This window comes from Callithrix jacchus, chromosome 6 (assembly GCF_049354715.1).
Source record: "Callithrix jacchus isolate 240 chromosome 6, calJac240_pri, whole genome shotgun sequence".
Classification (NCBI taxonomy): domain Eukaryota; kingdom Metazoa; phylum Chordata; class Mammalia; order Primates; family Cebidae; genus Callithrix; species Callithrix jacchus.
This window is the reverse complement of record NC_133507.1, coordinates 60,953,259-60,969,223: the sequence shown is the minus strand read 5'-3', so window position 1 is coordinate 60,969,223 and position 15,965 is coordinate 60,953,259. Positions and strand designations below refer to the sequence as shown.

The window sequence follows — 15,965 nt, the reverse complement described above, 5'->3', positions numbered from 1 at the left end:
AGATTTAAAGAGAGCCAAATCAAGAACAAACTGCCATTCACAATTGCTACAAAGAGAATAAAATACCTAGGAATACAACTAACAAAGGATGTAAAGGAACTCTTCAAGGAGAACTACAAACCACTGCTCAAGGAACTAAGAGAGGACACAAACAGATGGGAAAACATTCCATACTCATGGTTAGGAAGAATCAATATCATGAAAATGGCCATACTGGCCAAAGTAATTTGTAGATTCAATACTATCCCCATCAAGCTACCTATGACCCTCCCCACAGAACTGGAAAAAAACACCTTAAACTTTATATGGACCCAAAAAAGAGCCCACATAGCCAAGACAATTCTAAGCAAAAAAAAAAAAAAAAAAAAAAACACAAAGCTGGAGACATCATGCTACTTGACTTCAAACTATACTACAAGGCTACAGTAATCAAAACAGCATGGTACTGCTACCAAAACAGAGATATAGACCAATGGAACAGAACAGAGGCCTCAGAGGCAATGCCACACATCTACAACCTTTGACAAGCCTGACAAAAAAAAGCAATGGGGAAAAGATTCCCTATTTAATAAATGCTGTTGGGAAAACTGGCAAGCCATGTGCAGAAAGCAGTAACTGGACCCCTTTCTGACACCTCACACTAAAATTAACTTCAGATGGATTGAAGACTTAAATATATGGCCTAACATGATAAAAACCCTAGAAGAAAACCTAGGCAAAACCATTCAGGACATAGGCTTAGGGAAGGACTTCATGCCTAAAACACCAAAAGCATTGGCAACAAAAGCCAAAATAGGCAAATGGGATCTAATTAAACTCCAGAGCTTCTGTACATTAAAAGAAACAATCATTAGAGTGAACTGGCAACCAACAGAATGGGGAAAAATTTTTGCAATCTGCCCATCTGACAAAGGGCTAATATCCTGAATCTGCAAAGAACTAAAACAGATTTACAAGAATAAAACAAACAAACAAACCCATTCAAAAGTGGGTGAAGGACATGAACAGACACTTTTCAAAAGAAGATATTTATGAGGCCAACAAACACTGGTCATTAGAGAAATGGAAATTAAAACCACATTGAGATACTATCTCATGCCAGTTAGAATGGCAGTAATTAAAAAATCTGGAGACAACAGATGCTGGAGAGGATGTGGAGAAATAGGAACACTTTTACACTGTTGGTGGGAGTGTAAATTAATTTAACCATTGTAGAAGACAGTGTGGCAATTCCTCAAGGACCTAGAAATAGAAATTCCATTTGACCCAGCAATCCCATTACTGAGTATATATCCAAAGGATCATAAATCATTCTATTATAAAGAGATACACATGTATGTTCATTGTGGCACTGTTTGCAATAGAAAAGACCTGTAACCAACCCAAATGCCCATCGATGATAGACTGGACAGGGAAAATGTGGCACATATACACCATGGAATACTATGCAGCCATAAAAAACGATGAATTTGTGTCCTTTGTAGGGACATGGATGAATCTGGAAACCATCATTCTCAGCAAACTGTCACAATAACAAAACGAACACTGCATGTTCTAATAGGTGGGTGTTGAACAGTGAGAACTCATGGACACAGGAGGGGACCATCATGTACTAGGGTCTGTTGGTGGGGAATAAGGGAGGGGCAGAGGGGGGAAGGGCAGTTGGGGAGGGATAACAGGGGGAGAAATGCCAGATATAGGTGACGGGGAGATGGAGACAGCAAACCACTTGCCATGTATGTACCTATGCAACAATCCTGCATGTTTTGCACATGTACCCCAGAACCTAAAGTGCAATAAAATTTAAAAAATAAAAGAAATGCCAAGATAAATAAAACTGAGTCTTACTCTACTTGGAACTTACAAGCAGTTCAAAAGCTTGTGGGTATCAAAGAGCAGGAAAGGAGGTAAAGAACAAGTCAGAATTATAGTGTTTTCCATGTTGCAGCATCCAGAAAAGGTGGCTCTATGGAACAGCTAGAATTTGACCTAAATCCTGAAGGAGCCACAGTGTCTCAGCAGGGAGAGAGATGAGTGAGTAGGATACAGAAAGACCATGTGGATAATAACTATTAATAAGCTTAATATTATTTTAGCTACCCTGGTTTTGAAAATGAGCATCTTTTCAGTCCTGTCCTATCCCCACATTTGCAAGCAGTCAGTTGCCGTTTATCAGAGTAAAGGCTATTCTCAATTATACAGCATCCACTAATATCCAGCAGGTTAGAAATGCCATTTTAGTTAAATAGATTGTCTTCAATTTTTAGGTATAAAATCAGGAAGAAGTAGAATAGCTTAATGGTTAAGAGTTTGGATGCTGGAACCAGTCTAATTTCTATTCCCGACTTTCTCTCTTATTAGCTGCGTGGCCTTCAGCAAGTAATTAAACCCCACTCTGTGCTCATTTCCTCATCAGGAAAAAATAAAAAAAAAAGATGTTGATAATAGTGCCTAACCTGTTATGTGGAATAGTTTCATTAAATTACTTCCTATTCGTAAAGTGCTTAGAAGAACTCGGGATAGAGGAAGCACTACATAAAAGTTGTAAATAAAATGGCCCTCATATACCTGCCCTTGTCTCCCTAAAACAGGTGCTGAGTTCTGCGGGAGCTGCTCTGGATGATTCCCCTACATCTGCAGCTTCTGTAGTTTATAATCCCTTGCTTTTTGGGTAACACCTGGCAACAAGATGTGAGACCTCAATGCTCTGATTTTCTGCTTCAAATGTACATTTTAGTAGTCTTGATTTTAACAAAGAGCCCTGTTCAACCTTGTTGCATAAGGACGATAAACCAGATTCAGTGGGTGGTGGTTTTTACTAGCTTCCTATTCTAATTTTCAGGTTTGAAAGATATAAAAGGCTTCCATATGCAAGCAAATGTGGTGGAACACACTGACGTCTCTAGGCAAAGTGGTGTGCTCTAATTCTGTAGAATTTGAGAGAGGGGTTTAGAGTCGCTGCTAGGTTTGTGTCCTGGTTTTTCTACTTACCAAGTGTGGCTTTGGACAGGCTAATCCCTAGGCTTCTTTTCTAATGCTGGTCTTACGAACTTGTTTCCTTATTTGGTTTCTTTCTGGGAATTGGTGGTCCTTCTGAGCAACCTCCACAGAGAGTTAAGGATTTGGCTCCTGGTTCTCCTGACAAAGCTGATACTCCTTCCCTTCAGCTTTCAGCCTTAAAACAGGGTGGTTGTCCTCACTTCAGTTTTGTCTTTGGGAGTTTATGCTTTACTGAACAAAATCCCTCTTTGCTCTTTTAGTGGTATATTCATAAAGGCACAGACGTAAATTGATGTGTTTAATTTACCTTGTTTAACCAAGAGTAATCTTTAAGTTTCTTAAGAAACAGTCTTAATATATTTCTTTTATCAAAAGAAGTCTTTTGAAATTTTCCTGTAAGAATGAATTTAATGCTTCCTTTCCTTGTTTTCATTAATCTGAGAGTTCATCCCTTGATTATTATTGCTAAATATTTTGTATTAAATTATCCCTTAAGAATAAGAGCATTTAATTTGGCAACGAAATTTAGGGCAATGATTTTTGTTGCTAACAATAGTCTTTTTATGCTAGATTTATACTTTTGAAATATTATTTTCTGTTTGTATATTGGTGGGTTAGAGTTTGTATATTGGTGGGTTCAGAGCTTCTGAATATGAGAATATGGTCCATATATTCCTCTGCAAATGAGAGGCAGTTTGCCTAGCAATAGCTATCTTTGATTGAGTCTTCCCTTTCTTTTGGCATTTAATAATACAGCAGAGAACTCTAAGACCATCTGGGTATTTGTTCCTTTGATGGTGATTTGTTTTCATTTGATTTATGTGTGTTGACTTGTTGTTTTTGTGCTTGAACACTGAAGTACTTTTTTTTCTTTAACTTTAAACCTAGGATTCAACATTTCTGTCAGAGCATCGCTTTGACTTGATATTGTTTGAAATACAATTTAGTTTTCTTTTTTTTTCAGTTCACTTTTTTTTAGTCTTTTTGTCTTTGATTATTCTATTTCAGTTCTTGCATTTCCTCAGAAACAACTATAATTAGATATGTTTTCTACTCTTCCAGATCTAGGATCTTTTTTCATCTTTGGTACTTTTCTCTGGCCTTATAGGGGTGTTTACCCTCTATGTAAATGACTTAATTTTATACTGTGTGTGTCTATGTTCCCCCTCCAGTGGGTAATCATGCTGCACTTCATTTTGCAGACTCTGTGCAATGCTACTTTATTTCACCTATAATCTCTTTATCTTACCCAGCAGTCTTTTATTGACTTTATTTGTTTCTAGGGATCATATCTTCTTGTATTATATTGACAATGCCTAAAACTTTCCTAAAAATTACTAATGATTCCTCTGTGAAGTCGTTTTCAGAAAACTGTTCTTCCTTTGAATCTTTAACATGCCCTTTTCTTTCCACATTTATTACTACTTAGTAGACCCATGCTGACATTGCGCTGCTATTTTCATTACAGAATTAAGAGATACTCATCTAGACCTGCTCACAGAGGGGATATGTAGATTCTCCTCAGCCCCATTCTCTGTTCTCCTGTTTGTTGGTAAAAGTCCACTTTTAGATCTCTGACCTTGTAGCAGGTTGATGTCTATAGACTCGGACCCATTTTCAGTGAAAGAGTTTCATATAAAGCAGCTGTCTCCAATGCCTTGTTCTTTGTTACTTTATATTTGGATTATGTAAGAACTCCAGCCTCCAAAATGCAATACCTTCATAGGTCATGTTGTCCCTAAATCTGCCTTTCTGTCACTGAAACTGCCAGGTTGCACAGTGCATCTCCTTTTTCCCGGTTGGCTTTTGAAAGTAGCCATCACTAACTTATGGGGTGGGGGATTCTCTTGCTGCCTCCAAAAATGTAACCATTTGTGGCAAAGGACTAAGTTTCTTAATGATACAGATTTTTGCATTTCTATACAAGGTGGCAGAAAGTGGAGACATGGTGATATGCAGATGAGGATTTCCCTACCCCTTTCAAGGCCTGTGACTTTTCACTGCTAATCAGATTTTTTACATCTAATTTTATTCTTTTTCTGTTATAAGAATTCTTGCCTGATTCTAGCAGTAGGTTGAAGGTCATATCTTCCTTTTCATGGTTGCATGAACTTTATTATTTATCTATTTTACAGGTATCTTAGTAAAAGATTGGGAGGGATTATATCAGGGACTGGTAGCTAGCATTTAAAACTATAAGATATGAAACGCCACATCTTAAAGAAGTACTTTTTCAAGTCGCAAGATGCTTGAAAATTTTGCTTTCTTCAGATATTTTGTGGAAATAAACTCTGCCTTGTAAATATTCATCACAAGTTGCTATTCAAATGATGGAGGCATCAGTGTTCCTGTAATAGAATCTATGTGTTATGAAAACTGGGTCATTTTTGTGATGAAATAAAATGTAGATACATAAGTGATGGTAGGAATTCCAATGACTTCTGTAAAACTTTTATTATACATAAAAACTGCCTGATCACTGCCTACTAACAAGAGTCTTAGACCTGAAACAGCTGTTATAAATCATTTAATCTCAGAGTTGGAAATTCAGTTGCCTCCAGGGGCCAGACAAGTAAGGCAAATGCATAAAGTAGGCTAGTTCCATATAAGAAGGAATGGGAGGGACTAGAAAAAAAGTAGAGATAATACTTGTTCTACCAAATCCTTCAGGCACCATTGTAGCACAAACCATTATAGAGATGGAACTGAGGTCAAAGGATATTAACAGATTTGCCCAAAGTTAGTTGAGTCTGTCTTGACCAGAACTGGGTACGTAATTTGCAGAATCCAGTGCAAAATAAAATGCTGGGTTTCTTGTCCAACAACTATTAAGAATTTCAAGATGGCAACAGCAAAGCATAAAGTTTTATGTGACTGCCTAAGTTACACACCCATGAAGACATCCTGATTTTAATTTCTGATCTAGAATTTGTATAACCAACAGAAACTTGTCTCACCCATAACCACTGAGAGGCTGGTAATAGAGATGGAGTTAAAATTAAGTTTTTTACTTTTATACTACAATAAGTTAATTGTTTTTATTTATAAGAATATTTTTTAATGACATCAGGAATGCCATTTAGTGACATTCAGCCAGCTTTTAAAGGCAGAGCTATTCATACACAAAGTACAAGAAATAAAATTGAGTATTTAGTACTAGAGTAAGAGTTTTTTGTAATAAGTGTGTAGAGACACACGCACACACACACATCTTACATTTTAAAAGTTCACATGTTAAGAGAATGAGAAAATGAGTGATTGGGCAAATATTGCGATTCACAATAAAAATCAAGTATGAATATAATACTCAAAATGATTAAGCCATATATACCAGTGTATGGGTTCAGCTAGCACTGAAATTACTCATTAAGTTCAATCCCTAGTTGTGGGAAGGGGCAAATTTAGTTTAAGAAACTCTTTTCCCTCCCTTACGTATTTCAGTATATGCTGTGAATATATAAACCGAATGTCACAGAATTTCTTTTAATCTTTTACAGGTGGAGATTTTCATTTTACCTTTATGTATTTACCTATGGAGTCAGATTCCTGAAAAAGGTAGGATCTCTCAAAATATTTTATGTAATTGTTATGTACGTCTATATCCCATTTTTTAAAAGTATTTGACTGTAACAATATTTTAGATAGTCATAACAGGCTTCATAAGAATTATTTCTGCATTTTCTTTTGACTTATGAAAATATTTTGGATGTTACTAAGTCCCATATTTACTCCAGTGGATAATTGATTACTTTTCTGGTACTAGGAAGCTTATAAAATCTGTCTGATGCTTTGAAAAAAGTTAGAGTTTCTACATCACAAAATTTGAGAACATGAATTGTTGCAGTGTGTATTATCACTATACTCTTCACCAGTAGAAATAACTATATATATTTCTTATAGTTTCTTTCATGGATTTTTTTCTCCTGCTATTGAGTTTACTATAATCCTGCATGAACTGAGGCACCTGAATCTATGAAAGTAATTCTTTGTGGCTGCTGTAGTCTTTTTCCAGGTTATTTCAGTTCTTACTAGAACTACTATCAGATTAGTCTCCTTAAACCTAATGAAGACCTAGCTTCTCATAGGCATACACATATTAACAATAGTGATTTGGCATAACCTGAGGAATAATTATTATTTGTTTAAGACAGAGTCTTGCTCTGTTGCCCAGGCTGGAGTACAATGGCGCAATCTCAGCTCACTGCAACCTGTGCCTCCTGGCTTCAAGCGATTCCCCTGCCTTAACCATCCGAGTAGCTAGGACTGCTGGCACATACCACCACACACAGCTAGTTTTTTGTATTTTAGTAAAGAGGAGGTTTCACCATGTTGGGCAGGATAGTCTTGATCTCCTGACCTTGTGATCCACCCACCTCAGCATCCCAAAGTGCTGGGATTACTGCACCTGGCCAGGGAACTATTTTGAAAAGTTCTCTATATAGTATTAGCCTCCAAAGTGATATCAGTGTTACCTTTATTTATTACAGATTTTTTTCTAAAATTAAGAGTGCACCAAATATCATGTTTTATTAATCTTAAATATTGACATGGAAATTTTAAATACATTTAAAATTTTTAAATCTAGTTTATCAGATATTGTCTGCCTGTGGTGAATTCTATTATAAATAGTGGTTGTTTCCCAATATCATATTTTTCTAGAGGATTTTTTTTTTTTACTTGTAGTCTTTTTCTTTGGTAACTGCACTTATTTTCACTTAATAAGACCGTATGGCCCAGAGGCCATTTGAATCAATTTTAAAAGATGAGTTTTACTCTGCAGGGTGTCTGTGTATGAAGAAATTCTCAACTAGAGTAAATAAACATAGCTTAAACTGCTTATTTTGGAATTCTGTTCTAGTTTTCAAATTTACTTATCTAGAAAAAAACAGAATGGCTGTAGAGCTTTTGTGCTTGTAACTTTACTACCTTGGAAGAGGAAATAGCTTTGGATGGAATTTTAGCTGTTGTGGCAGAGGTGTGCTTCATAGGAAGGTCAAGTTCGTAACTAAGATCAAGGTTTGGAATTCATGCCTGGTTCTGTTGGTGAGGGGCTTTGATGGTGAGAAAGGAAAGATAATATGAGAACATTTTTGCCCTTTTCCTCTAGGCCTGCTGGATACAATCTCTTTAGCTCTCATATAGCAGTGCGGTTATCTGTCATCAGAACAGGGAACACTCTGGTTCACTCTGTCCCTAAAAAAACTGAATGGAATGAGAATAATTTATATCAGCCAGTCCTCAGTGGGTCTGCATAAAGCAGTAAGAGGAACTGTCAGTAGAATGTTTCCATGGAAATTATTTTTTCTTAAACTAGACCAGTTCTGTGCCAATTTCCTTTCAACTGCTTCTGGTTATAACAATTAAAAAAAAAAAGGAAAGAAGAACTAGACATTCTTCTTCTTGTTGAATTAATTTGTGTGGGGGTTTCTTTGTTTAATTCCATTCAAGTAGCACTCAGTTTTCGATGAGCTGTGTAAGTCTTTTTTTTTTTAATTTTTTATTGCATTTTAGGTTTTGGGGTACATGTGAAGAACATGCAAGACAGTTGCATAGATACACACATGGCAGTGTGTTTTGCTTCCTTTCTCCCCTTCACCTACATTTGGCATTTCTCCCCAGGCTATCCCTCCCCAGCTTCCCCCCACCACTGGCCCTCCGCTTTTCTCCCCAATAGACCCCAGTGTTTAGTAATCCCTTCCCTGTGTCCATGTGTTCTCATTTTTCATCATCCGCCTATGAGTGAGAATATGCGGTATTTCATTTTCTGTTCTTGTGTCAGTTTGCCAAGAATGATGTTCTCCAGATTCGTCCATGTCCCTACAAACGACATGAACTCATCATTTCTGATTGCTGCATAATATTCCATGGTGTATATGTGCCACATTTTCCCAGTCCAGTCTATCATCAATAGGCATTTGGGTTGATTCCAGGTCTTTGCTATTGTAAACAGTGCTGCAATGAACATTCGCGTGCATGTGTCCTTATAGTAGAACGATTTATAATCCTTTGGATATATACCCAGGAATGGGATTGCTGGGTCAAATGGAATTTCTATTTCTAAGGCCTTGAGGAATCGCCACACTGTCTTCCACAATGGTTGAACTAATTTACACTCCCACCAACAGTGTAAAAGTGTTCCTTTTTCTCCACATCCTCTCCAGCATCTGTTGTCTCCAGATTTTTTAATGATCGCCATTCTAACTGGCGTGAGATGGTATCTCAATGTGGTTTTGATTTGCATCTCTCTAATGACCAGTGATGATGAGCATTTTTTCATATGATTGTTGGCCTCATGTATGTCTTCTTTTATAAAGTGTCTGTTCATATCCTTTGCCCACTTTTGAATGGGTTTGTTTGTTTTTTTCCTGTAAATCTGTTTGAGTTCTTTGTAAATTCTGGATATGAGCCCTTTGTCAGATGGGTAAACTGCAAACATTTTTTCCCATTCTGTTGGTTGCCAATTCACTCTAGTGACTGTTTCTTTTGCCGTGCAGAAGCTGTGGAGTTTCATTAGGTCCCATTTGTTTATTTTGGCTTTTGTTGCCAATGCTTTTGGTGTTTTGTTCATGAAGTCCTTGCCTACTCCTATGTCCTGGATGGTTTTGCCTAGATTTCCTTCTAGGGTTTTTCTGGTGCCAGGTCTTATGTTTAAGTCTTGAATCCATCTGGAGTTAATTTTAGTGTAAGGTGTCAGGAAGGGGTCCAGTTTCTGCTTTCTGCACATGGCTAGCCAGTTTTCCCAGCACCATTAGTTGAACAGGGAATCCTTTCCCCATTGCTTGTTTTTGTCAGGTTTATCAAAGATTGTATAGTTGTAGATATGTTGTGTTGCCTCCGATGCCTCTGTTTCGTTCCATTGGTCTATATCTCTGTTTTGGTACCAGTACCATGCTGTTTTGATTACTGTAGCCTTGTAGTATAGTTTGAAATCCGGTAGTGTGATGCCCCCCACTGTGTTCTTTTTGCTTAGAATTGACTTGGCTATGCGGGCTCCCTTTTGGTTCCATATGAAGTTCATGGTGGTTTTTTTCCAGTTCTGTGAAGAAAGTCAATGGTAGCTTGATGGGGATAGCGTTGATTCTGTAAATTACTTTGGGCAGTATAGCCATTTTCACAATATTGATTCTTCCTAACCATGAACATGGAATGTTTTTCCATCTGTTTGTTTCCTCTCTGATTTCGTTGAGCAGTGGTTTGTAGTTTTCCTTGAAGAGGTCCCTTACCTTTTTTTGTGAGTTGTATTCCTAGGTATTTTATTCTTTGTGTAGCAATTGTGAATGGCAGTTCATTCTCGATTTGGCTTTCTTTAAGTCTGTTATTGGTGTAGAAGAATGCTTGTGATTTTTGCACATTGATTTTATATCCTGAGACTTTGCTGAAGTTGTTTATCAGTTTCAGGAGTTTTTGGGCTGAGGCAATGGGGTCTTCTAGGTATACTATCATGTCATCTGCAAATAGAGACAATTTGGCTTCCACCTTTCCTATTTGAATACACTTTATTTCTTTTTCTTGCCTGATTGCTCTGGCTAGAACTTTCAGTACTATATTGAATAGGAGTGGTGACAGAGGGCATCCTTGTCTAGTGCCGGATTTCAAAGGGAATGCTTCCAGTTTTGCACATTCAGTATGATATTGGCTGTTGGTTTGTTGTAAATAGCTTTTATTACTTTGAGATACGTTCCATCGATACCGAGTTTATTGAGGGTTTGTAGCATAAAGGGCTGTTGAATTTTGTCAAATGCCTTCTCTGCATCAATTGAGATAATCATGTGGTTTTTGTTTTTGGTTCTGTTTATGTGGTGAATTACGTTTATAGACTTGCGTATCTTGAACCAGCCTTGCATCCCTGGGATGAATCCTACTTGATCATGATGGATAAGTTTTTTGATTTGCTGTTGCAATCGGCTTGCCAATATTTTATTGAAGAATTTTGCATCTATGTTCATCATGGATATTGGCCTGAAGTTTTCTTTTCTTGTTGGGGCTCTGCTGGGTTTTGGTATCAGGATGATGTTGGTCTCATAAAATGATTTGGGAAGGATTCCCTCTTTTTGGATTATTTGGAATAGTTTCAGAAGGAATGGTATTAGTTCCTCTTTGTGTGTCTGGTAGAATTCGGCTGTGAACCCATCTGGACCTGGGCTTTTTTTGTGTGGTAGGCTCTTAATTGCTGCCTCGACTTCTGACCTTGTTATTGGTCTATTCATAGTTTCAGCTTCCTCCTGGTTTAGGCTTGGGAGGACACAGGAGTCCAGGAATTTATCCATTTCTTCCAGGTTTACTAGTTTATGTGCAGAGTTGTTTGTAATATTCTCTGATGATGGTTTGAATTTCTGTGGAATCTGTGGTGATTTCCCCTTTGTCATTTTTTATTGCATCTATTGGGTTGTTCTCTCTTTTCTTTGTTATCAATCTGGCTAGTGGTTTGTCTATTTTGTTGATCTTTTCAAAAAACCAGCTCTTGGATTTATTGATTTTTTGAAGGGTTTTTCGTGTCTCTGTCTCCTTCAGTTCAGCTCTGATCTTAGTTATTTCTTGTCTTCTGCTAGGTTTTGAGTTTTTTTGATCTTGTTCCTCTAGCTCTTTCAATTTTGACTATAGGGTGTCAATTTTGGATCTCTCCATTTTCCTCATATGGGCACTTATTGCTATATATTTTCCTCTAGAGACTGCTTTAAATGTGTCCCAGAGATTCTGGCTTGTTGTGTCTTCGTTCTCATTGGTTTCGAAGAACTTCTTTATTTCTGCCTTCATTTCGTTGTTTATCCAGTCAACATTCAAGAGCCAGTTGTTCAGTTTCCATGAAGCTATGCGGCTCTGGGTTGGTTTCTGAATTCTGAGTTCTAACTTGATTGCACTATGATCTGAGAGACTGTTTGTTATGATTTCAGTTGTTTTGCATTTGCTGAGCAGTGCTTTACTTCTAATTAGGTGGTCTATTTTCGAGTAGGTGTGATGTGGTGCTGAGAAGAATGTATATTCTGTGGATTTGGGGTGGAGAGTTCTGTAAATGTCTATCAGGTTTGCTTGTTCCAGGTCTGAGTTCAAGCCCTGGATATCCTTGTTGATTTTCTGTCTGGTTGATCTGTCTAATATTGACAGTGGAGTGTTAAAGTCTCCCACTATTATTGTGTGGGAGTCTAAGTCTCTTTGTAAGTCATTAAGAACTTGCCTTATGTATCTGGGTGCTCCTGTGTTGGGTCCATATATGTTTAGGATCGTTAGCTCTTCTTGTTGTATCGATCCTTTTACCATTATGTAATGGCCTTCTTTGTCTCTTTTGATTTTTGTTGCTTTAAAGTCTATTTTATCAGAGATGAGAATTGCAACTCCTGCTTTTTTTTGCTTTCCATTTGCTTGGTAAATCTTCCTCCATCCCTTTATTTTGGGCCTTTGTGTATCCTTGCATGTGAGATGGGTTTCCTGGATACAGCACACTGATGGGTTTTGGGTTTTTATCCAATTTGCCAGTCTGTGTCTTTTGATTGGTGCATTTAGCCCATTTACATTTAGGGTTAATATTGTTATGTGTGAATTTGATACTGCCATTTTGATGCTAGCTGGCTGTTTTGCCTGTTAGTTGTTGTAGAATCTTCATTATGTTGATGCTCTTTAGCATTTAGTGTGATTTTGGAATGGCTCGTACTGGTTGTTCCTTTCTATGTGTAGTGCCTCTTTCAGGAGCTCTTGTAAAGCAGGCCTGGTGGTGACAAAATCTCTGAGTACTTGCTTGTTCGCAAAGGATTTTATTTTTCCTTCACTTCTGAAGCTCAGTTTGGCTGGATATGAAATTCTGGGTTGAAAGTTCTTTTCTTTAAGGATGTTGAATATTGGCCCTCACTCTCTGCTGGCTTGTAGGGTTTCTGCCGAGAGATCTGCTGTGAGTCTGATGGGTTTCCCTTTGTGGGTGACCCGACCTTTCTCTCTGGCTGCCCTTAGTATTTTCTCCTTTATTTCAACCCTGGTGAATCTGAGAATTATGTGCCTTGGGGTTGCTCTTCTTGCTGAATATCTTTGTGGTGTTCTCTGTATTTCCTGCATTTGAGTGTTGGCCTGCCTTGCTAGGTGGGGGAAATTTTACTGGATGATGTCCTGAAGAGTATTTTCCAGCTTGGATTCATTCTCTTCATCACATTGTGGTACACCTATCAAACGTAGGTTAAGTCTCTTCACATAGTCCCACATTTCTTGGAGACTTTGTTCATTCCTTTTTGTGCTTTTTTTTCTAATCTTGGTTTCTCGTTTTATTTCATTGAGTTGATCTTTGACTTCAGATATTCTTTCTTCTGCTAGGTCAATTCAGCTGTTGAAACTTGTGCATGCTTCGCGAAGTTCTCGTATTGTGTTTTTCAGCTCCTTCAATTCATTCATATTCCTCTCTAAGTTATCCATTCTTGTTATCATTTCCTCGTATCTTTTTTCAAAGTTCTGAGTTTCTTTGCATTGATTTAAAACATGTTCTTTTAGCTCACAAAAGTTTCTCATTATTCACCTTCTGAAGTCTAATTCTGTCATTTCGTCACAGTCATTCTCCGTCCAGCTTTGTTCCCTTGCTGGTAAGGAGTTTTGGTCTTTTGTAGGAGGCGAGGTGTTCTGGTTCCGGGTGTTTTCCTCCTTTTTGCGCTGGTTTCTTCCTATCTTTGTGGATTTATCCACCTGTCGTCTGAGTAGTTGCTGACTTTTCGATTGGGTCTCTGAGTGGACGCCCAGATTGTTGCTGATGAAGTATTTCTGTTACTTGGTTTTCCTTCTACCAGTCTAGCCCCTCCACTGTACGACTGCTGAGGTCCACTCCAGGCCCTGCTTGTCTGGGGTGCACCTATAGCAGCTGTGGAACAGTGAGGGATGCTACCAGTTTCTTTTTCTGCTATCTTTGTCCCAGAATGATGCCTGCCAAATGTCAGTCTTCTGGATATAGAGGGGTCAGGGAGCTGCTTGAGGAGACAGTCTGTACTTTATAGGAGCTCAAGTGCTGAGCTGTGAGCTCTGTTGTTCATTCAGGGCTGTTAGGCTGCTATGTTTAATTCTGCTGCAGCAGAACTCATAAAAAATACCCTTTTTTTCTCAGATGCTCTGTCTGGGGGGGATGGGGCTTTCTTTATGAGTGTCCATTGCACTGTCCTGCCCAGCTGGGAGGCTGTCTAGTCACTATTTGCCTGCCGAGTCTCCGCCCTGCTGCTGTGAAGTCCACCCTGTTGCTGCAGGCTCTTCCATGCTGCTGCGGTCTCCGCCCTGCTGCCACAGGCTATGCCCTGTGGCAGAGTCCCTCTGTTGTGGCGGGTTGCCTCGGCAACGGCAGGCTGCGTCAGCAATGGGAGTGTAACCTCAGTAGGGGCGGATTGCCTCGGTAATGGTGGACACCCCTCCCCCACCGAGCTGCACCATCCTGGGTTCAGCTGTGCCCACAGTGAAACTCTCCACCTGGAGCGTTTTGAATTGCCGTTTTGTTTGTCCCAGTGCACTGGCCCAAACGCCGTTTCCCTGAAATCTCCTGGCCTGGCTCACTGTCCAAGTCCTGTTCAATCAGATGGATATGCCAGTCTGCCCGCTCCAGTCTCAGATTGCCAGTTAAACAGGGCACCCAGACCAGTGCGCTTTGTGTGGAGCACTGTGGAGTGCCGCTGCACTGTAGTGCCGGCCGCCGGCTGCACCGGCTGCTGGCTGCACCAGCCAAAACTGCTGCACTGGCGTCCCACGTCTCTTTTATACCTGGGAATTTCCCTGTTCTGTGGGCGACAAAGATCCGTCTGGAAATGTGACCCTGACTCACCCTCCACGCGTTCACCGAGAGCTTCAATCCTGGGTTGTTCTCACCGCGCCATCTTGAATCGGTCCCAACCAGCTGTGTAAGTCTTAATCATAATGTGAAGTAGAAATGTGTACATAGAATTCATCTGACTGAAATAGCTTTGGAGGACTTCATAAGCTATCTTGTCCAACCCTCTCATTTCACAGCTGAGAAGGCAGAAATCCAGAAGAGGGTAGGTGGCATTCGAAAGGTCACGCAGTTTATTCAAGGCTGAACCTGACATGAAACACATGGTCCTGTTTCTTATTCCAGAGCTCTCTCTGGTTGGCTAGCCTGCCCTAACTGCCCTAACCTCAGCATGATTTCCAAGTGACTTCCTTCTTTGGTGAGCAGACTTGACCTAGCCGAATCATTATTGCTTATTTATAGAACTATAAATCCTTCTTTTAATGTATATTTTTAAAATATTTGTATTAACTTTCTTGGAATGGACAACCTACTTGCCCATCTAAGCTGAGAGAAAAATATTAGGGATGCTGCATGAGAAATAATCAAAATAAGGTAATTCAAATTTGTATAATACCTTAAATGTTAGAAAATAAGAAACACATAGTTCTATCAATACAGCATAAATTTGTCTTTGTGTTCAGATTCTTCCAAAAGTACAGTAGGAAGATTCTCATAACAGTGCAGTAGATCCATTTTAAGATATGAGAGGCTACTGCTACCTCTTACTTCTAGAATGAAAAATGTAGATGATTACATGTACTGTTAGAAAAATACACGGACCAGTTTTCTTCTGCCTGTAGGTCAAATGAGCCTGTTGTGTCTCATTTTCTAGGGCGGTTTAATAAGTACCCATCCTACCCTAAAACAATAGGGAAGTAGACACTAGAAAACATTGACCTTATAGACATGTTAGTGAACTATTCAGTAAAGCTACTGCTGTGTTCGTAGGAAATATATAGAACATTGAAAGTAAGCCTGACTTAATAGTTTGCTCCTATAATTGCTGTAAACAAGAGGGTCTCCTCATAATTATAACTGGCAGAGTCAAATACTTTTGTTAAAGAAGACCTAGAAATACTTAAGGTACTCTGAAGTTTTAACAGACAGTGTACACATACAAATTAACACATTTTCCTAGGTTCTATTTTTTCTTATAATCTACATGTTAGGCTAACTTATTTCCAGCTGTCTGACCATGTGGTGTTTT

At 38.8% G+C, this 15,965-nt stretch overlaps 1 protein-coding gene across 6 annotated transcripts in view; it reads left to right on the top strand.

The window, feature by feature from the left end:
• The window catches only part of CERS6 (ceramide synthase 6), a 341,952-nt gene that overhangs the window by 179,605 nt on the left and 146,382 nt on the right, over positions 1-15,965 (top strand). For all 6 annotated transcript variants that reach the window (XM_078327454.1, XM_035304621.3, XM_002749301.8 and 3 more), the window contains exon 4: positions 6,498-6,555. In XM_078327454.1, coding sequence (XP_078183580.1) covers positions 6,498-6,555 — 58 coding nt within the window. The remainder of the gene's footprint in view (positions 1-6,497; positions 6,556-15,965) is intronic.